The 22,609-nt window shown below is 36.6% G+C and overlaps 1 protein-coding gene across 1 annotated transcript in view; it reads right to left on the bottom strand.

Annotated features, from left to right (window-relative positions):
* si:dkey-61l1.4 (collagen alpha-1(II) chain) overlaps positions 1–22,149 on the bottom strand; it is a 33,210-nt gene extending 11,061 nt beyond the window's left edge. Inside the window, exons 1-27 of the mRNA XM_067408214.1 lie at positions 22,056–22,149; positions 21,529–21,709; positions 19,325–19,483; positions 18,750–18,942; positions 18,127–18,255; positions 17,079–17,154; positions 12,452–12,519; positions 11,086–11,718; positions 8,954–8,998; positions 8,751–8,870; positions 6,745–6,783; positions 6,598–6,651; positions 6,330–6,383; positions 5,850–5,957; positions 4,981–5,034; positions 4,819–4,872; positions 4,412–4,465; positions 4,253–4,297; positions 4,004–4,057; positions 3,814–3,858; positions 3,659–3,712; positions 3,491–3,535; positions 3,319–3,372; positions 2,648–2,701; positions 2,437–2,544; positions 2,217–2,270; positions 61–105 (exon numbers count right to left, since the gene is read on the bottom strand). Of these exons, the coding sequence (XP_067264315.1) occupies positions 61–105; positions 2,217–2,270; positions 2,437–2,544; positions 2,648–2,701; positions 3,319–3,372; positions 3,491–3,535; positions 3,659–3,712; positions 3,814–3,858; positions 4,004–4,057; positions 4,253–4,297; positions 4,412–4,465; positions 4,819–4,872; positions 4,981–5,034; positions 5,850–5,957; positions 6,330–6,383; positions 6,598–6,651; positions 6,745–6,783; positions 8,751–8,870; positions 8,954–8,998; positions 11,086–11,718; positions 12,452–12,519; positions 17,079–17,154; positions 18,127–18,255; positions 18,750–18,942; positions 19,325–19,483; positions 21,529–21,709; positions 22,056–22,149 (2,673 nt within the window). The remainder of the gene's footprint in view (positions 1–60; positions 106–2,216; positions 2,271–2,436; positions 2,545–2,647; positions 2,702–3,318; positions 3,373–3,490; positions 3,536–3,658; positions 3,713–3,813; positions 3,859–4,003; positions 4,058–4,252; positions 4,298–4,411; positions 4,466–4,818; positions 4,873–4,980; positions 5,035–5,849; positions 5,958–6,329; positions 6,384–6,597; positions 6,652–6,744; positions 6,784–8,750; positions 8,871–8,953; positions 8,999–11,085; positions 11,719–12,451; positions 12,520–17,078; positions 17,155–18,126; positions 18,256–18,749; positions 18,943–19,324; positions 19,484–21,528; positions 21,710–22,055) is intronic.
* Positions 22,150–22,609: the final 460 nt, after the last annotated feature.

Raw genomic sequence — 22,609 nt, 5'->3', positions numbered from 1 at the left:
ATATATGATCTATATGAAAAGTATACATCTTGACTCCTTTTTCTCATTCAGTTCCCTTACCACTATTCCAGGTATACCAGGGGGACCATGTTGGCCAGCTCGACCCTGAGAATAATAACATAGGTGAATGTGATCAAATGATACAGAACAATTTCTTTAAATCTTGCTTATTTATAATACACAACATTTAATATCTAATTTAACTATAAAACAAAACATATGAATAAATCAGAGACCAAAACTGTCAATTTATTTAATAAAAGTTTAGAATATATCAGATTTTATATGAAACAAATAGTAAATTTACTCTGGATCCTATGGGTCCTGTTCTTCCATTACTTCCAGGTTCACCCCTACTGCCCTACGTTTCAAAAAGAAAAAGAAAAAAGGTTATTGACTTGGGTATAATATAGGCTACATAAAAACCTGACATTATCCTGATGGGTTAGCTGCACTGTCTGAAGTGAGCAGAGATAACCAGTAGAGCCTGGTTGATCTGACAACTCCACAAGTGAAGCAAATCCTTTTACCTTGGGCAGTCTTAAAATGGTTCATTGTTGGTTCAGTGGCTCACTGCTTTTTAAGTCATTATTTATTTATTTAGCGGGGCATGGCACTGTCTGCGTGGGCGTGAACACGACAGTCATCCAATTGTGTTTGTGGTGTTTAATGGAGTTTGGTGTGTGAATTAGCCTTGCCTTAATAAGCCTACAATTTGCATGATATTGGGTCTCATTCATGAAACATTCGTAAATATATGAGTAAATATGTGAGTGATTTGTGTGTAAAGAGACCTTCCCGAAAACTCTTCTCCTGATTCACAAATACTTCGTAAACGTCAGATGTGATAGTGAAATGTGTTTGTTAATGAATTCCAATCAGTTTGCAGAAATTGAAGTTTTATTATCAGAAGTTCATTCAAAACGCCACATTTTATTTTCAAGCATATACATAGTGGCGTATCAGGTCCTAAAAAAAGGAAGCTTGGCAGCATATTACAGATGCTGTTAATGGAGTTTCATCTGTTAATCGAACAGTCCCAGAAGTGAAAAGAAAATGGTTTGACATGAAGCTTGACAGCAAAAAACGAATTAGTTCAACTTCGGGAAAAAAATCTTATTCAAACTGGAGGAGGACCACCATCATCATCGAGCATATCTACATTATACATATCTACATTATACATAAATTATACATACAATTAGGCTACTATATATAATATTTTTTCAAAATGCTGTGTAACTATGTACCCGATTAAGGTGAATTAAAATGCAGCCTTATTAATGAGCAAAACGTTCGGATGTTAAACGCACTATTTACGTGTGGCTGGGAGCAGGTGTAGATTTCTTTCGTACCAACTAACATTTGGAAAATACGAACATTTTAATGAATCCGAAAATTTACGCCAGAACCACTTTACACACGATTTACACAAAAATTAGTTCTGCTCGTGTTTCATGAATGAGACCCATCGAGTGGAAATAAATCATGTGATCGCGCCTGCTATGTTACACATATCTGAATGATCATTTGTGACGTCCTTAGGCTATTTCACTCGCTGGGGTTTTTAGCTTAACATCCAACTTCGATATCAGAATGCAGCAGAAATACAGTAATTACAGAGTTACGTGTGACTGTTACACATGCTAATCACTTCTACTAAATACTAAATACTAAATAAACTTTATACTAAAACAAATAAGCCACTAGAGACCCCCAGAGATAAATGTCTCGCATGCTGAGAATTATTGCTGCTCTGTAATTGGCCAAAATGCAACTTTCAACTTTTCCGAGATCCTCTACTCTTCCCTGTGGAACCCGGAACTTGGACCTCTGACCTACTTTCAGTACTTTCTGCTTTTTGTTATTCATGTTGAAATCTTGAAGCTGTATTTTTAAGAAGTGAATATTTGCAGTCTAAGAATTCAGACCAAAAATACGCTGTTTGAAAATACATATGTAGAAAATGATAAAAATATCATGAAAAATGTTCAATTTCAAATGTCCAGGATTCAAGTTTAAAAAAACTCAAATTCAAATCTATATAAAATGGCACTTAATATTCAATTTGGTTAAATGACACTTGTCAATAATACAAATTTACAAAATTCAAATTCAGATCATTATGTCTTATTTCTAGCTCCATAAAAGAGTGAGCTATGAGAATGTGTTTTTTGATGCGATAGCTCCACCTGAAAGTCATAAACCACTCTGACCTTTTGACCCTCTTTCCCAAGCACTCCCTGAGGACCCACTTCGCCATCTATACCCTTTGGAGGGAAAAGCGTGAGAGAAAAACAATGTTATTTGCCAAGAAATTTTCTTTTGAACCTCAGTTGTCAAATATTATGCCTGTAATGCTTTAGTTCTGCCCATGAGTCTATCTGCTTGTTTCACCATTGCATGTTATAGGGAAGTCTCTCTGCAATTGTATACCTGGATACCTGGAGCACCTGGCTGACCTTTGACACCAGGTAAGCCCGGGAGGCCCGATTGGCCCCTCTCTCCCTGAGGACCCATGATCCCTGTTGCTCCTTGTGGTCCCTAAAGACATACAGTACAAGCCTAAATTGGAAATTTTATGAATCCTTCAAGTATGCGTTTAAATCTTTAGAACTTTTGAATGTATTGTGTCGCCGGTGGTTACTTTGTTCCCCTTGGGTCCTCCGTCACCCTTTTCTCCATCCGGGCCCCTATTGCCCTAAATCAGAGGCACTAATTAGTGAAGTGATACATGATAAAGAACATATATTTACTAATATTTACTATAATGTCAAAAAAACATACAGTTAGATTTGAATCAGATATCTTACTGTGACACCTGGAAAGCCTTTTGGACCTGGATGTCCAGTCATACCCTAAAAAAAATTAATTAACTAATTAAATTACAAAATGTAGAAAATGAATAATTAATAAGTAATCATTGACTACTAACTGAAAGTCTTTTTTGCATTCTAGGCTATTTCTCATAAATATCATCAGACAAAAACACTAGAAAGAGCCCAATTATATTTTGTATTCCCAAAACATGGTTTCAGTTTTTCTTTTTCAAGGCATCTGCATGGAAAGCATGTTTCTAGCCTGCAAGAGCACAACAGCCACTAAGATTGCAATATGGCTGGGCGAAATATTATGGCATTTTAAAGCCAAAGTGACTTGATTCATTCCAAATGTACATCTCCAGTATGTTACTCAGAATTATAATGTATACAATACATACATAGTGAATGAAATGTGTTATAATGGTTGCTGAAGGTCTGTCGTACGAGTTAAGCGTTTTCCTATAGCTTACATTTAGTATACGAGAAACGGACTCACCATGGGCCCTTCAATGCCTTGTAGCCCTCTGTTACCCGCTGGACCATCTGGTCCCTGTCCACAAACAAAAAAACATCTAAAGCATACATTTCATAAACACAACATGTCATTGTACATGACAGATCATGTTTGTACTAACGAGTTCCCATTTTGTACATGCACACAAACTTACTTTGTCACCTTTGAGACCCTGTGGACCATCCTGACCTAAAAGTCCCTGTGTGGGAAAAAACAAACAAAAAAAAAACATCCACAATGATGTTAAATGTCAGAATAGAACCATTTTTATGTTGTTGTTTTCTGCTTTAATAGCATTGCTTCTCTGCATGGTGAAACTGACCTGTGATCCTGGATGACCCGGTGGACCTCTATCTCCTTCGATCCCTCTAGGCCCCTAAGAGGAATAGTCAGAACAAGTTTCATATTATTTCAGCCTCTGACCATTCTGTAAGAACAGGCTTCATGAAGCAAAGACACAATACAATGTCAGTATACCTGAGGCCCCTTCCGCCCCACTGGGCCAGCAGGTCCCATGTCCCCCTGTAACAGTAAAAGTGTTTCGGGTTCATGAACAGCTTCCAAACAGATTTCAATATTTGTAGGTGACATAATCAGACATAGCTGCCTTACTTTAATAGTTTGTACTACAATTCAGTAAGCAAGTCTCATCTCAATAATCACTTACTTCTGAACCATTGACACCTTGTGCACCAACGAATCCTGTAGCACCTGGTGCTCCCTGGCAAGACACAAACACATAACTGAGCATTATTAGGTAGTATCCATAAATGGATGGATAGCTGGATAAGGGAGATTCCTCTGTTAAGGCACTTGTGACAATTTGAAATCTTTTTCTTTGAACTATGTTTGATCTACCAATTGGGAACAGTGATTCTTTCTTATTGAAGTTACAAACAGATTATTTATGACTCACCACTGTCCCTGGAGGACCACGTTTTCCATCATTTCCTGGATCCCCCTAAGAAAATATATTTTTTTATACTGTCAATATCAATAAAAAAATTATAATTGTGAATTATTATTATTATTATTATTCAATATTCATTTAAATAAATTATTATAATTAACTCACTTTAGGGCCGGGTGGTCCAGGAATCCCTTCAACACCTTGTAAACCAACAGATCCCTAAACAGAAACAAAGGAAAAAACGAATTTACATAAGAAATGTATTTAAGAATATTGACATCAGTTAGTAGTATTAACACTTGAAACTAGCAGTACAAGAATAAAGAATGTGTGTTGGGTGGTGAGGGTGTATTATTTACTCACTGGGGGACCAGAAAATCCAATAAATCCAATTTCTCCTTTTGAGCCCTTTAAATATAAAAAATTAACACCCAAAAATGAAAATAGTGCATCTTTCATTGGTAGTGCCCCTTTCTGATCCACTAGGGGGCAGAATATTATGATAATTTGTATATTATACACACAGTACACACAAATTAAAAATATTATAAATATTTTCAAGCTTTTCTAACCTTTTGGCCAGCCTGTCCTTTGTCTCCTCTGGGGCCAGGAGCGCCAGGAAAACCCTACTCATGGAGAGAAACAGCTTTATGTATATAAGTATATTATAAATTCCTGTATGAGACAGTTACAGGGGAGTGTATTTCAGAATATCATGCATTCTCATGTTGTACCTCATCTCCTTTGTCACCAGGGGGCGCTGTGTCACCTTTGTAACCACGAGGACCCTTGAACCACAACCAGAACATATGTTTCACAATTATATAGCTTTACAGAATCTATCCAAAAGCATTAAAGGGATAGTTTACCCAAAAATGAAAATCATGTCATTAATTACTCACCCTCATGTCGTTCCAAACCTGTAAGACTTTCGTTCATCTTCAGAACACAAATTAAGAACTTTTTGATGAAATCTGAGCGATTTCTGTCCCTACTTAGACAACCTACGCAACTGAAACTTTGACGCTTCAAAAAGTTTATAAAGAGATTGTAAAATGAACCAAAGTAGTTCAAATTTTCTGAAGAGACTCAATCGTTTTATATGACGAACAGATTTAATTTAGGCTTTTAGTCACATATAAACATTGATCAGCAAACATAAACAGAAGCTCAACTGAACCTGCTTGTTCAGCAAACAAACCTCTTCCGGAAGCTCAAACATGCTGAGTAACACGAGAATGAACCTCACTGGTTCTCGCACGTGTCAAGTGAACATGCTTGAGCTTCTGTTTACCACAACTGATGTTTGGGTTAATGAAAGTTTATATGTGATTAAAAGACTAAATTCAATCTGTACATCATATAAAGAGATTGTGTCTCTTCACAAAATTTGGACTAAAACACTCAATTCATATAGATTAGTTTTACGATCTCTTTATGAACTTTCTGAAGCATCAAATTGTCAGTTGCATAGCTTTCTAGGGACAGAAAGCTCTCAGATTTCATCAAAAAGATTTTCATTTGTGTTCCAAAGATGAACGAAAGTCGTAATGGTTTGGAACTTTTACAACTACTACAAAAGCTACCATGCCCTCAGTCTCACCTGTAGGCCAGGCACCCCTCGAAATCCTGGCAACCCATCTGGCCCGTTCCTTCCATCTCTTCCTTGAGTCCCTGCTCGCCCTCGAACACCCTTTGGTCCCATGCCACCCTATTATAAAAGTGCTTGTTTGTAACTCAACCCTGTAGACACTTTGCATAAATCTACACTAACGTTCAAAGGTTTGGCGTCAGTAAGGTTTAGAAATTACATTACTATTCTACAAGGAAACATGAAATATATTATATATACATTATAACAATTTCTGTTTTAAATAAATACTGCTCCTTTGAACTTTCTATTCAATAAAAAAAAAAAAAAAAAAAAAAAAATTTTATTATGGTTTCCACAAAAATATTAGGAGGATATGTTGAGGATACAATAGAACTCTCATTGCTATTCTGAACATATACATACATACATACAAGCATGAAAGCAAAGATATTGTACTAGTTACAGTTGTACTAGATATTGAATAGTTACCATGTCACCTCTGCGGCCTGGTGGTCCTGTCTGGCCTGGGTCTCCAGGTAATCCCTTCAGAAATACAACATTTAACCACAGTACTCTCTATTCCAACATGGAATATTCTTACAGTAAACAGTACTAGTCAAAGATGCACAGTGACCCTCAATATAGTTGGTGGTCTGTGTAATATCCTTTCATACTCTGCAACACAGCCAAGTAATGTGTACTGTAACAGTTCGGTTGCCATTGCCAATGCTCTGTGTGTTTGATTGTGTTTACTCACAGGTAAACCAGGTCTCCCTGTCTCACCCATTGGTCCAGGGTGTCCCCTCTCTCTCTGCAGGACATCAGAGGGAGAGGATTTAGTTAGAGAGACCATGTTCTATATCATAATGATGTTTGCTAATTTATTCCAACTTCAGATACTTACAGGCCATCCAGCTGCCAGCAAATGATAATAAGATGTTCTCTAAAAAACAAACAGATGAATCAATGACACATACTTTATCAGAGCTTTGGTTGAGTTCAAGACAGTGTTGTTATTGTTAACTAGTAAAGTAAAACTTTAAAACGGTTTTTGTTCATTGAAATAAAACTGGAAAAAAAAAAACTTAAATCTAAAATCTTAAAGCTAAACAGAAACATAAAAAAACCTATTAAAAAAGAAATGCATATAAAATACTAAAATTAAAATGAACACTGAAAAATTTAAAAAGCAAACTCCAAAATGTTTATTTCATTTCATTTGTTATTTTTATTTTTAATCTATTGGAGTGTTTAAGCAGTCTCAATTGACTCAGTTACACTCACATGTGGCATTCACTATGTAGTGAATATTAAATGAGCAAACAAGCAAGCGGTTTTGGACCCGGCATCTGCATGAATGCATAAATACAATTCAGACTGCATCCGAGAGGTGATGAGAAACGCTGTACCTGACTAGCATTAAGAGGAAAAAACTCTGCTCAACAACAAATCCTCAATCTAAGCTCTTATAACACTTAATGCCTGTATGTTTCAATTCATCTCAATGAGAAAACAAACCAGGGAGTGTTGAAAGGCATCGCTCCTGTTCAAATAGAGGAGAAGAACTGAAGGACAGTGTACGCTGTCTCTACAGTGTGGGCTGGAAAAGCTGAGGCCTCGAACCCACATAGACACATAGTCTCTGTCACACTGTTATTAAATCACCCTGGCCGCCCCCGCTTTATACAACATTTGTCTTGGCACATGCTCAACTTGGCACCACCAGGGCAGGGATTCAGCAAACTGCTGGTCCCAAGAAGGTGAGTTTAAGAGAAGTTGGGGAATCGGACCTCCCAGTGCACTTGCCTAGATGACCATCAAAAACCTACAGTGTACAGTGAACATTTAGACATTGTAATAATGTAATGACCTAAACTAAACTAACCAACTGACCAATCTTTAAACGTTATAGGGCCTTTTTTCCCCCTAAGAATTATCACTGATCATCAAAAATCGGAGAAAAAAAGCAAACAAAATATTTCAACATTTATTTAATTATTAAAACATGACATGAATATAGTGAAGACTAGGCTAATATTTTCTGCCAAAAACATTGACTTAATAACATTACACCATATGAAATCTGATCTTCCATATTGAAACACTTATATAAAACTGCCACAATTATCAATTTACTGAAAAAAAAAAAAAAAAAAAAAAAAAAATCACATACAATAAATTACTTTTTCATATAAATAATTAAATCAAATAAAATCATCACTCATGTGAAGCTATTTAAAATGGTGAAATCTAAAACCAGAATGAGGGAACACAGAAACAATGTTTAAAACAAAACAAAACCTGAAACACCTGAAAAAAATCTAATCACAAAAAGATGGTCTGAAGCAGCAGTATCTTAGATTGTACATAAAGTCTCAAGCTCTTTCAGAACAGTACAACTCCCTCACCTACCACCCATGGCTCAATATACACACATGACTCCTCTTTGAAGAACTAAACTCATCCATCATAATCCAAGATTCGGCCAAATGATGAGGAAAAAAAAACATTTGTGAAAAAAAAAACATTACATAATGCCAAGTTGCCGCTGCACAATCACAAGGAGATATTCACAACAGTTTCGAGTTATGAGAATCTACAGGGAGGTCAAACCTGTGGTTTTACAATTACACTTAAACATATGCTCAAAAATAGACAGTCACAAATAGATAGAATACAAGGTCTGGCAGGAGCACAGAAAGAATGGGTCATCCAACAGCTTTGAAAGACAGGGCGGTGGCTCACTGCACCATGTTCAACTTTGGTAAGGAATGGCAGTATAATCGACCAGTATCTATATTCATCTAATTCAGCTTCAGTTTTTTAGTACAAGGCATTTAAACTGTGGTACATTGAATTTTTGTTATATCTTTACTAATTTTCATGGCTAGTCAGACTGTTGTGGCCTACCCTGAATGCAGCCCAATCCTCCTCTGTGTTCCTCCAAAGGTAGAGGGCTGGGAGTCCCGGTGGACCTGGAGGTCCTGGTATGCCTCTTGACCCATCTGTTCCTCTGACTCCTTGAGAACCCTGTTAGAACATACAGGTACAAATCAGTGTCATCTTCTCAACACACTGCAATGAGTTGTATGTGGAGAAGTGTTTTTCCTCACCTTATCACCTTTGTATCCAATATAGCCCCTTTTACCTGCACACCCCTGTGCAAACAAAAACAGCAATCTCAGACATATGAAGTCCAAGTACATATAAAGCAGAATTAACTTTATGGGACTTTGGCATTTATCAAAGCATTTTACCACAGAGAAGTGTGAGGTTACTGTCATCAACCATCATGCTAAGTTTATAGAGGATTGCTTTTCATTTTCAAATATAAGCATGGAAATCACGACACTGCAGAAGCAAAAGACTTTGTGAATCCATAAGACTCACGAGTTAATTAATATTTATAGGTCCATGCCCTTTTTAATCTTATGTATATTACGTAATGTGACACTCTTAGACATGCCAATACGTAGAGTGCTTCCAGACCTCAAACCTTATGCAAAGTGCAGATTTAGAACTCAAAGAACTGCAGGCCTGATATTTTGGTTTCATGCAAGAAGGTTTTAATTCGGAAAAGGGCATGTATAGTTACAGATGTGGAGCATAATCAAATGAATGTTCCACTAAACTCCATTAAAAGAGGGAATGATTATATAACAGTCAGCTTTCGCAATGATGTATTCCAAAATATGAACAATTCGTTTTCAGACTAGCAATTTCATGTAACTTTAGTTCATATCAAGTCTGTTTCTAGCTCATACAACAAACATTGGCTGTTTTGCAAGCAAGAGTAAATTCCAAAATTTATTTTATTATTAACTTTTTTTTTTAAAACACACTATGTGTTTTAGCAACTACTCTTTTAGCCAACATTTTACTGCCAAGACTATTGTCCATATTGGAATACTTGATTTTGATTGGTCAAACGCAGCAAGGCACAGTCAAATTTAGCGCGAAAATCGAAATCCAGTAATTTCAATAGGAATCGGCACAATCTGGAGTTATCAATAGTGGAAATGATCTCAGAGAACTTCAGTAATGATATTAGGGTACTGTCATTTTGTTGCAGTGTTCATCTTATTGCTCGACCATATGTTTTGCACATTCTAATGTACTATTTTCAAGAATATACTGGTAAAATCATAAAATAACTCCAACTCTTAAATTAACTCATTTAATTAATTTAAACTTAAAGCTGCAGTCCGTAAGTTTTGCCTCTTTGTCGCCATCTCTGTTTGAAACCTGCAATTGCAGTTATTTGTAGAATTATCATCTTTGCATTGGTTGTGCATCAGCACGGCTCCTCAGAGCGCATATAATGCTTTGAGGAGAATGTGTGGCTGTCAGTTATCACATCGATGTGGATACTGTACTTCGGAATCACAGATTGTAGTCTTGGAAGTATGACCAAAATAAGAAGTTTCACCGGAAAATGTAATCTGAACAAGTAAGTAACAAATCTGACACTTTTGTTCTAACCAACTGAGAAAAAAAAAAGCATTACAATAAATTGAGCTAACAATGGAGATTAAATCTAACAATCACTTAGCCCATATCAAATCAAACCGTGCTAATTATTATTATCGTTATACTTTTTTCTCAAATTGTTAATGTTAACATCGGCATTGTATGACTATGTGTATTTAGTGTATATTAGCGTTACCTGTAGATTTCAATTTCTGTAGTCTAATGTCTAATCTCTCATTTGTCATACCATATAATCTGCCATCAAAATGTCAAGTTTAATTATTGCAGCTGCTGTGAGAAAAGGCTATAAATGATCCATCACCTGCAGCATCCTCACATGCCATATAGCCTACTAGCTTTACGTAAACAGACGTGACATAATGACGCAAAGACGAACGGCGGCATGCTTGAATTTCCCGCAGAAACCTACTAGTACGACTCGAATTATAACACATTATTATGATTGTTGTGAATCGGGCTAAGGTAAGGAGGTAGTTTTGAACACTGGCTGGTTATGTACTTACTCAAATTGATTTTGGATCATTTATTTCTATAGAGTATCCCTTTAATTTTTACATCTGAAAACATAAGATTGTTTCTATTACATAGATACAAATGATACTATTCATAGAAACAAGTTTAATCTATTCAGCCACCATGTGAGAGAAGTTTTTTGGATTCAGATTTCCAATTTGGCACATTTTACAGGAAGAAAATGCCCTGAGAGCATGTGATTTCACCTCATTTCATCAGGATTTTAGTTGTGGTAACTCACTCTTTTCCCTGGTGGTCCAACAGGCCCTGGAGGTCCACTGAGGAGCCTGTATCTCCTTCCATCCATGCCTAATACAACATCACCGTGTTTATGTGCAACTCGTTCCTTGCTTGAGTGCTTGTAGTCAGCGTGTCCACTGCCTATTAGCGTTTTATACCCTTTTTTTGAGTGAACATCAACCAAAGGCTGTTTAACTACTTTACTGGAGTACCCAGAGAAGCTCTTTGAAGGAAGTAAGAAACCTTCTTCAGTCAGCTGGTTTAACTCAGGATGGACTGTAGGCCTGACAAGATCCTTATGACCGACTGATGTCTTTACATTCAAAATAGAATCCAGGTCTGCGGTGTCCCCAGAGGGCTTCGAAGGGAGCCTCTCCAGACGGCCTTCACCCAAATCCGTTTTTATTTTTTGAGAGGTGAAGTTCTCGTCTGATGATTTGAAGGTGGTGGACTGAATCTTTTTGTCAATGGTGTCCTTATACCTGCTATGTGTGCTAATGGCGGAAGATGTGAGTCGGTCAGACTCATCCACCACTACAAAGCCACGAGCTGAATGCTTTGAAGTTCTGTTCGGATAAGACGAAATGTTCCATTTACTATGAAGATCTTCATTCCGAGAAGAGACACTGGAGTTCTGGAAGAGAACAAAATAATACAAGAGATAGACTGAGGACATTTTTGCATGGTGTACAAGACACTAAGGGGCTAATCCATTAAACATTTCAGCACAAAAACCTGTTGTACTCATTAATCATCTGCAATCTAGTTTAACCGGGTGTAGTGTTGCACTGTGGGTATTTAAATCAAGTCATCCCTTTCAGCACAAACATGTTTGCAGCTTATTCACTACAGTCAGTACTACTTCGTAATAGTGCAATCATTATTTGCACCAACTGTCAACAGACAGCAGATGGAAAACCAAATTCCATTTAAAAGAGATATTTGTGTACATTGTATATTGATTATGGCAGCAGTTATTTCTAATTATGGAGAACAGCATTTTAACTGAGCATACAACAGGACATGCTCGAGTTGAGAACGCTTTCAACATTTTCTTTTCAAACCAGGAAACAAGTACCAGATGATCACTAAATGAGGTACCATGAAAATTAAGTGAATATTGCACCAAGCGAAAAGATGATCGATTACGATAAGGGAAATGGCCTACACATGATTCTGAGCTCAGAGACCCAGAGGCTCCATCCCACTGTCCTCCTCTCTTTCTCTAACAATAAGCTACAGAGAAAGAGCAGTCAGGCACTTAACACTGTAAGGCGGCTGCCTCAGATGAGAGGGACACTTGATCCTCTCAAGGGTGACACAGCTCCCCAAATAATTGTTTTACCCTCCTCAGTGCTACAGGTTACATCTTTGGCTGGAACTGTACCGAACACTGGAACAACTCCTGTGAGAGAAGCTGGAGCAGAACCAGATGCTACAAGACACAATTACACTTTGTTCAGAAGATACATCAGTGAGATGCTTGAGAGGAAGTGAGCTACTAATGTAGATAATTCAAATGGTAACAAAAGGTGCGTATTCCATGTTAAAAGGTTTAAGTGAATAGTTTCTACAACAAAACATCAAAAGGTGCTACCACGTCTGAAAAACAAATACATTTTATATACTGTACTTTTCAAAAGTTTGGGGTCAGCAAGTTTTTTTAAAAAGAAATTGATACTTTTAGTACATTAAAATGATAAAAAATTGTCTGTGAAAAATAATTTCATCACAACATTTATTTCCATTGAGAATTGCATCAATGTTTGGTCAAGATCTTGTATTGACAATGTATTGACAAAGTCTACTCCAGCAGAACCCAAAGACTTTCAATGAATTTAAGGTCTGGACTCAGAGGTGCCAATTCATGTGTGAAAATGATTCTTCATGCTCTCTCCCAAACATTCTTTCACAATTTGAGCCTGATGAATCTTCACATTTTCATCCTGGAATATGGCCATGGTGTGTCTTCCTACATGGTTGTTTAATAAATGAAAAGCAACACACTTCATCAATAGGGTTAAAAGAACTGTTCCCAAACATAACATGCTAGAAACATAATCACAGCAATAATGATCCAACACAATACAATACAATATAGTGCAAACACTATATGATATTCCTAATGTAATGAAATTAAAACATTTATAAGTATGACTTATGAGTCCAAAATCATCCAAATACTTTCTAAGGGCCATTGTTTTGAACCATATTTGCTATACCACTTTTTCGGCATTAGAATGACCATTTGCACTTTGTTATTTGCATTTTACCATAATTTATTTATATACTATTTAATTATGGTACTTCTGGTTAGAAGTGTTTTCATTGGCTTTGTATAGTATTTGACAATAAAATTGAATCAAGCCAAAAGTCTATAATGCTAAAGACCTAAAACTGAAAGTGACTGAGATGATATCAGATTAAGCATCTGCCAGTGAGAAGATCATAACTACTAACTCAGTCTGGAGGTTTACCACTATAAACAAATGTTTCACAGAGACTGGAAAATGATGAAGTACAATGTCAGAGCTTGGAACCCAAGGCCCCGAGCAGGATATTATCAGTGTTCATCACTGCTGACCCAACAGTAAATGAGAAGAGACGCCATAAATCAAAAGTTAAAACACAGGTATGTGGGAAATCCTTGCAGGTCATTTGTTGAAGGACCCAACTTGGCTAATCTTACCTTACCATCAGAACTTTTTTGTGGATCATCGGAAAGGAAATCATGATGCAATTGGTTAATAAGAAAACAACTATAGAACATACAGTTTACTTGGCTACCAATGACCTCAGCACCTCAGGTCAATCAGATAATAATGAACCAAAACAATAAAAGCCGACTTAACAGGTTGTTGACCTCCAATTTTTCAACCTGTAGTTTCCAGCCCATTTACCCTCTTAGTTTAGCCCTGTTTAGCAAGTGAAAGTGTTCATGGGAAGGTCTCCATTGTTGATTTATTCAACGATTGGGCAAAGAGATCTAAACCCACTCCTACCAAAGCTATGTGTGGACACGACAGCTCATACAAGAACCGTCTAAGCTCAAACAATACAGTATGATATTATACATTTGCATATTCTGTTATATATATATATGTATAATTAGATAAAAACATCATACAAAAATTTGGTAACACCTTACTTAAAGCCTTTATATATAATGCATAATAAAAGTATTTTAATGTATTAATTATACCTTGTAATGCACCTTATAATGCATTGTATGGTCTCATGAATAATTGTAACCACAGTTATAATACATTATGATAACTTACGTTACACCTTTAGAAAGTATAATGCATTAAAACACATGAAAAACAATTTCAGGTGTAACAAGGAAACTGCAAATATTTTAATGCATTTTAATGAAAAGATATAATGCATTATAAAGTACATTATGAATACCTTTATAATGCATTATACATAAGAGCTTTAACTAAAGTGTTACCAAAATGTTTTATATAAAAATAAACATTTTAATGTTGGTTTACATGATACTTGCACTAAACATCCAAACAAAATCAAACTATCTAATAATGAATAATGAAATTAAGCACAATTCAAAGGAAAGACATGTATTTGTTTCATACCATGGCTTTCCATTTGCCCTCCACATGCAATTCCACATGCAATCCAAGCAGAAGGAGATCTAGTACAAGGTAACATCCCATACAGCCACAGCACACCATGATTTCTGGAGATACACACTGCAACACAGTCTCTATATCCCTGCTAAAGCTCCCAGACAGTGCAGGCTTTCTCCAAGTGCCCTCCCAGAGAGAGAACCTCCCAGACACAGGAGCTGTGCCCAGGCATCACACACTAAAGCCAACAAAACCTTCAGGCAGCCATTAAGATGAACAGCACCCAAATAAAATGCACAATAGCCACTTGCAGTGTCCCATTTGAATTATGTCTGCAGAAGAAAATGGGCTATGTGATGGAGAACATATACTACTGTTTAATTATTTTGGCTTAGCAAGATTTTTAAAAATGTTTTTGAATGGTAGTGTATGTAGTATGTACTTTGTAATATTGGCTTCAATTTAAAGAAAATGCGATGAAACTGATGGCTTTTAAGGTGGAAGCTGCTGGAGTTAAAATAAAAGAAACTTTCAAGAATGAAAATTCTATCATTCATATCTTCTTGCATGGAACACAAAAGAACGTTCATGCTGCTAATCTCCATACAACAAATGGCAATGGTGAGCAAAGGTTGTACAAAAATGACAAAAACACACCATACAAGTATCATAAAATTGCTCCGTATGACACACGTGCTATATTTTAAGTCTCCTATGACTAACAGAAAGCTAAAATCTCCTCCGCTGTAGCTGTCAAATCTAATATAGCTGATTTTAAACATGCAAATTGGTTATAAGACACAAGAACCAATGGCATTGGGCATTATTGAAGTCAAGCCTTTGACATGCCATATTATATGTGAACATGAATGACATTTAAGAGCTATGTTTGGAGAAGATTACCAATGGGCAAATTTCGGTGTTTTTCCTTAAACAAAGACTTGGAATATAGCATATATGGACTATATTCATGGCACTTTGTTAAATTCATTTTTAAAGCTTATTAGCTTGATGGATAAGAAAGGCAAAGAGGACATGTTTATCAGACAAAGTCAGTTTTAGAACCAAATTAGAAGCTACTTTAGATTTTGCATAAACACAACGGATTTCTCCATCACTGCTAAACCGTGACAAATCAAAAACACATTCAGACAACTAAAGCCTGCTGAGACGGACACACAAAAAAGCAGCAGAGAAGAGACAGATTTATGAAAGCACTGATGAACCATCAATTAGAAATGACAACTTGTTCTAGAAATAAACTTGATGGGGTTAGTTTGATTCAAAGCAAGTTTTTGAGCAGACCTCCAGCTCTCAGAATCAAAGCAGTGGGATGCTGCTTGACCACAAGGCCATTAAAACAGAGGATTAGTGGTAATGGCTGCCATGGTTACAGAGGTAACTCAAGGAGATCAATCACAGATGAAAACTCTGTTGCCTGACTTTCCTGTGGGACCCTGACTCTGAGGTTTTCACAATTTCACTGGTGGTGGGTGTTGGAAGCAATGATTCCACATAGCCTAATTAATCAAGCAGCAGAAACCACAAGAAATGACGGGAGATGGTCTTTTCATCTAACATACACAGTGTGCACATCTATACTGTGGTTCAAATGTCTGAGACCACTAGTGAAAAAGCTTTTTAGACTTTATTTATTATCAATTTATCACAAGTTACATTATATCAAAAAGATCTTAACTTGTGTTCCGAAGATGAACAAAGATGTGGAACGACACAAGGGTGAGTAATAAATGACAGAATTTTCATTTTTGGGTGAACTAACCCTTTAAGATTCAGAAGGGTGTACTAAATTACAGTGCAGAGATAGTAATAATACATCTAAAACTGATGAGGCCAGATATATAAATGGATGACAGACAAACATTTCCAGGAACATTTCCATGCTGTGCTAACGGACATGCGGAGAACAGAACTCCCACAGTTCCTCTGCCTCATCTATAATTACTCCATACAGGAATGATCACGTAAAAGATTCAATCTAGGATTATATCTGCCACAATTCAGCACAGTGCCTGGCGTTTAGGGGAGGAGGCTATTTTGTCAAATGTGGCAGTTTTGTACAGTAGTGTATTAGACTCTATTCAGCTGATAACAGACAACATTACGTAAAGAGGCGGCACACCCACAGCCAACAAATATGTGGGCAGTGTCAAGCAAAATACTGCAGGTTGAATCATAAACACAAGCTTGTGAGGTGCAGTCTTTAACAATCAAATCATAAACGTACAGTATGTTAAACATAAGCCCGGTAAACTCCTAAAATTATTTCCCGCAGTGCACAGTGCAAAAGCAAATAAGGTGTCTAATGACTTTCCAGGCGATGTGCAAGCTTTGGAGCCGTTCCTGGAGTACACCAGCGAGCTCTCAGGCTACCCGGTCTTACTCTCCCAGACGGGGCGTTTATCAAAAATGCCATGGCCCACCATCTCAGCACAGCTCCTCTCTGTTACAGCACCATGCTGAAATGAGAGAGTTCCCATGAGGATAATTCATCATCACCCTCTCCGTGAAGGAAAATACAGCAACAGCTTTATGAGGACAAATGAGAAGCCCGAGTGATCCCTTCTTTCTCATTTATTCAATTTCCTGACCTTTAAAGTCATCCATCTCTCTCTTCTCAAGCAGAGGTTCGTTCTTCCCATATTATACTCAGGCTTTGTCTATACATAGCCATGGCTGTGTTTATCTGAGCTTTTATGCTATAATTCATAAACATATCGCTTGTAAATTGATCTCTAACTAACACTGGGATGTCTCTTAGCAAGACATGTGATTCTCTGGGTTCAGGCCTGAACTCTAGAACTGAAGTGCCAGTAGAAGGATCTGATGAGAAAGTTCTGTCTACTGTTGAGCCGGTTGAGGATGACAAAGGGCTCTGAATAGAGGAAAACAAGATGTCACTAAAACCCGTTACTTTCAGTGGAACAAGATTTTACCAGAATTAAAGGTGAAGTGTGTAATTTCTGTTCCAACAGCATCCCCAAATTCAATCTAATAAAATATATGGATAGGACCAGCATTCATTTTTACATTTTTTTCCCCCTTTTTAATAAAAATTAGCTTTAAATTTAGTCATTATTTTTCATGTTAAATTCATTATTTTTATCAAATTAAAAAGCAGTTTAGAAAAAAAAAAAAAAACTAAAATTACAATTTTACTAAAAGCAAAATTAAACCAAATATTCAAACATTTTACATATATCTCTAACAATATTGACAATGTTTTGAAGGAGAAAAATTGAGAACGAATTCAATCATTTCAAATGGTCAGTACATTGTTAATATCTTGGTGATGTTGTTTTTTTTTTTCTTGACATATTTTAGTTAACTAAAAAAAAGACATCAGCTTAAAGAACATGATGAAAAAAAGCACCATATCGTAGACAGAGTTCATATAGCTGCTTTCAAGTACACCAAGTCCACAACTGTACCTCAGTGCTACTTTCTGTCTCAAGAAAGCTGTGTCCTTTCAACGGCTCACACATATGCTGATGAGGAGCACAATGATCTTTGGCAGCATTTGCATCTCCCATTATGAAGGTCATCTGTCTCAGCTCTCCCTGTGAAGAAAGACACAGACGTCAAAGACAAATCTGAGCTATGACATCATCTACATTACAACCCATTATTTCAGCATTGATGTTGGTCAAACGTTCACTCACATGCCTCATTGATTTAGGATGAATTGTGAACTTGATATTACAGTTGCCATGATAAAACCTCTTTGTATCCTGGCATGCTGTTTGACCATTCATTTTTAAGTTAAAGTCATTGAGATGATGGTTTTCACAGCAGGAAAGCAAATTAGTGTGGCAGCTAGACATGTTTCCCATGACGCATTGCTAGTTTTACATTAGCAGGATAGCTCTAGTTTCTTCAATAAACATTCTTCTAAACCATTGTACTGCAGTACGACATTTTTAGAGTCTTTAATCAATGACATTAGGAAGAGCTGGATGCCCAAGCATGATGGCATCTTGACATTGACTTATAGTTATGTGTACCTGTCTTTCCAGTTTCCATACTCTTCTTGCAAATGACAAATGAAGAATACCTCAAAGGGTGTTTCAAACCCCTCCAGGATGCCGCCCACCATCAGCAGGCCATCTGTAGTGATGCCCATGTAAGGGTACATCCAGCTCACTTTCTCCACCAGCACACAATCCACATACACAGCCAGCCATTCGAATGCAACGCCAACTGAGATCCAGTGCCACTGCGAATCAGACAGTCCTGACACTGAAAACCTGAAGCCAGAGGAAAACACCTGAGTTTCAAGTACACTATTATAAGAACAAGGTTATTTAAGTGTTGTGAAAGCTTAAAGGGATTGTTCACCAAAAATTGAAAATTTGCTGTTAATTTACTCACCCTCAGGCCAACCCAGATGTAGGTGAATTATTTTTCTTCAGTAAAAAGTAAAGAAGATTTTTAGCTGAAACTGTGGTCCCACTGACTTCCATTAAATGAATCCCAGAGGAACACGTTTTTCAGCTAAAAACCTTCTTTACTGTTCTACTGAATAAAAAAAAAAAGTCACTTACATCTTAGATGGCCTGAGGGTGAGTAAATTAACAGTAAATTTTCATTTTTGGGTGAACTATTCCTTGTGTTAAATGGTGTTTGTACTCATAGTCACGCTGCTGTGTGGTGATGAAGGTGATGCTGTGTGGGCCTATACGGATCTGGAGTAAAATGTGATTACTCCAGTTTAGCAAAGTCAACAAACTTCGGTCCACATCCTGAGAGCTCCGCACTTGAATCAGCATGCTGAATTCATCTGCAAAGCTGATATGAACACACATGGACACTTTATGGATCAAAACTGAAATGATTTCATTAGAACTGAAAGAACTTTAAAACATACACTTCCATTTAAAAGTTTGGGTTCAGTAAGATTTTTTTAAATGTTTTTGTCTTATGCTCACGAAGCCTGCATTTATTTGATTATAAATACAGTAAAAACAGTAATACTGTGAAATACAGGTGCATCTCAATAAATTAGAATGTCGTGGAAAAGTTCATTTATTTCAGTATTTCAACTCAAATTGTGGAACTCGTGTATTAAATAAATTCAATGCACACAGACTGAAGTACTTTAAGTCTTTGGTTCTTTTATGATTTTGGCTCACATTTAACAAAAACCCACCAATTCACTTTCTCAGTGGACCAACACCAGCAGATGACATGGCAGCCCAAACCATCACTGACTGTGAAAACTTTGCACTGAACTTCAAGCAACATGGTCCTCTCCACTCTTCCTCCAGACTCTGGGACCTTGATTTCCAAATGAAATGCAAAATTTACTTTCATCTGAAAAGAGGACCCCTGAGCAACAGTCCAGTTCTTTTTCTCCTTAGCCCAGGTAAGATGCTTCTGATGTTGTCTTTGGTTCAGAAGTGGCTTGGAATGTGGAATGTGACAGTTGTAGCCCATTTCCTGAAGACGTCTGTGTGCGGTGGCTCCTGATGCACTGACTCCAGCTTCAGTCCACTCCTTTTGAAGCTCTCCTAAGTTCTTAAATCAGCTTCACCTGGCAATCTTCTCAACCCTGCGGTCATTCCTTTCGTTTGTACACCTTTTCCTACCACACTTTTTCCTTCCAGTCAACTTTCCATGAATATGCTTTGGCATGGCACTCTGCAAACAGCCAGCTCTTTCAGCAATGACCCTCTGTGGCTTATCCTCATTGTAGAGGGTCTTGATGACCGTCTTCTGGACAACTGTCAAGTCAGCCGACTTCCCCATGACTGCTGTTGGGATTACTGACCTAAACCCAGCATTTATTATACCCAAAGAAGTTCTAATCATTTGAGATACTGATTTTTTTTATTTTAATGAGCAGCAAGCTGTAATCATCAAAATGAAAACAAAAAAGTTTGGAAATATTTTACTTTATGTCTAATAATATTAAATATACTCTAGAATATATTTAAGTTTTACTTTTTGAATTAAATTACGGAAAAAAAAGAAAAAAAAGAAAGATTGCGATATTGAGATGCACCTGTATTACTACAATTTAATTTTAATATATGATATTTGAAAATCTGGAATCTGAGGGTGCAAAAAAATCTAAATATTGAGACAATCAAAGTTGTCCAAATTAAGTTATTAGCAACGCATTTCCATTCACAAAAATAATTTTTTTTATATATTTATGGTAGGAAGTTTACAAAATATCTTCATGGAACATGATCTTTACTTAATATCCTAATGATTTTTGGCATAAAATAAAAATATAAAGTTTTGTGGTCTAGGGTCACATATTTTAAAATGTGATTTATTTCTAGTGATTTCAGCAGCCATAACTCCAGTCTTCAGTCACATGATCCTTCAGAAATCATTCTAATATGCTGATTTGGTGCTCAAGAAACATTTATTATTATTATCATCATCACAGTTTAAAATGGTTGTGCTGCTTAATAGTATACTGTGATGCTTTTTCAGGATTCTTTGATGAACAGAAATGTTAACAGAACAGCATTTATTTAAAATAGAATTGTTTGTAACAATGCAAAAGTCATTACTGTCACTTTTGATCAATTTAATGCACCATTGCTGAGAGTAGTAATTTCTAAAAATACTGCCCCCAAACAATTACACTGTAGTGTAGATTAAAATAGTAAAGGAATTTAATAAAACATAAATGAAAAAGAAAAAAAAAAAATCTCATTACTGTAATGTAAAAAAAAAAAAAAAAAAAAAAAAACAACAACATGAATTTAAGATTTATTTTCTCTAATTTAAATGAAAAATTGTCAAACTGTCAAAAAGCACACAAATAAATAAATAAGTAAATAAATAAACAAAAACAAATAAACAAAATGTCAAACCTTGATCCAAATGCTTCCTGGGTAGGCATAGTGAGTGTGGAATACAGGCCAATGTCCAGCACTGGACACCCCTGGTCCTCCTCATAAAGGGTCACGTTCCTGCTGGTTGGTACTAAGCCTGAGAGCTGCTCAAGTAAATCCACCCTTTGTGTGAAGAGATTCAGATGTTTGTTGAACCCCTCTGTAAAAAATACAAGGCAAAAACGAGGTTTACATGGATAAGCTAAGCTGTTCTCAAAACAGAAAAAGGAAAAGGCCCTTAAAGACATTTTAATAAATTCAGCAAGTGACCTGCACAGAAACAAATGACTTAAATCAAGTAGCAATTAATTCATGTTCACGATATGGCATTTATTATTGAAAAATAATGAGAGAACATTCATGTGTTGCATCATCGCTTTATTCACATTCTAGCTGAATTTTTTTTAGCCTATTATGGGAAAAGGGCAAGTCTCAAACTGTCCAAATCTCCAGGGCTTATGTAAAATGACTTTCCCCTTCAAAACGCTATCCACAAATGACCCTACCCCATCGTGCACAAACGCAGTCAGGACCATTGCTGATGGATGATTCTGGGGTGAAGCATTCCCGTGGAGGGCTGCATTTTTCCCACCTGATCATCCTAGGACATCAAGGCTGGAGAGAGCAAGTCTTTGATTAACTTTCCATACCTCACCTGCACAACATGGCCAGGGAAACCCTACAGGACTCCACTTCTTCTTTTCCCCTTCCCCCTTAAGTATATCTAACAATGGAAGGTCATCCTTCCAAACCAAAAAAAAGAGGTCTTGGACAGACTAAATCCACATCAAGAAAGCAAGATGGTAATTTTATGATGCAATGTTTCCATTTTCATTGGACATCAGACTCACAGTTGTTCCTGCTATTCAAGCAGAAATGTCAAGGAATAATAATAATAAAAAAAAAAGGACACGGCTCATTTCCATGGATGTTGAAAAAAATTCAGAAATAACTCATTGTATACTTAACCTCTAACACAAATCCCATTACCCATATATGGCAAAGCTAAGTAAAGACATGAAACATGGACCTTACAACCGGATTAGAGATTTCCGTTAGG

The sequence above is a fragment of the Chanodichthys erythropterus genome, chromosome 13 (genome assembly GCF_024489055.1).
Source record: "Chanodichthys erythropterus isolate Z2021 chromosome 13, ASM2448905v1, whole genome shotgun sequence".
NCBI classification, from domain to species: Eukaryota; Metazoa; Chordata; class Actinopteri; order Cypriniformes; family Xenocyprididae; genus Chanodichthys; species Chanodichthys erythropterus.
Note: the sequence above shows the minus strand (reverse complement) of the source record. Positions and strands in the feature narration are given on the sequence as shown.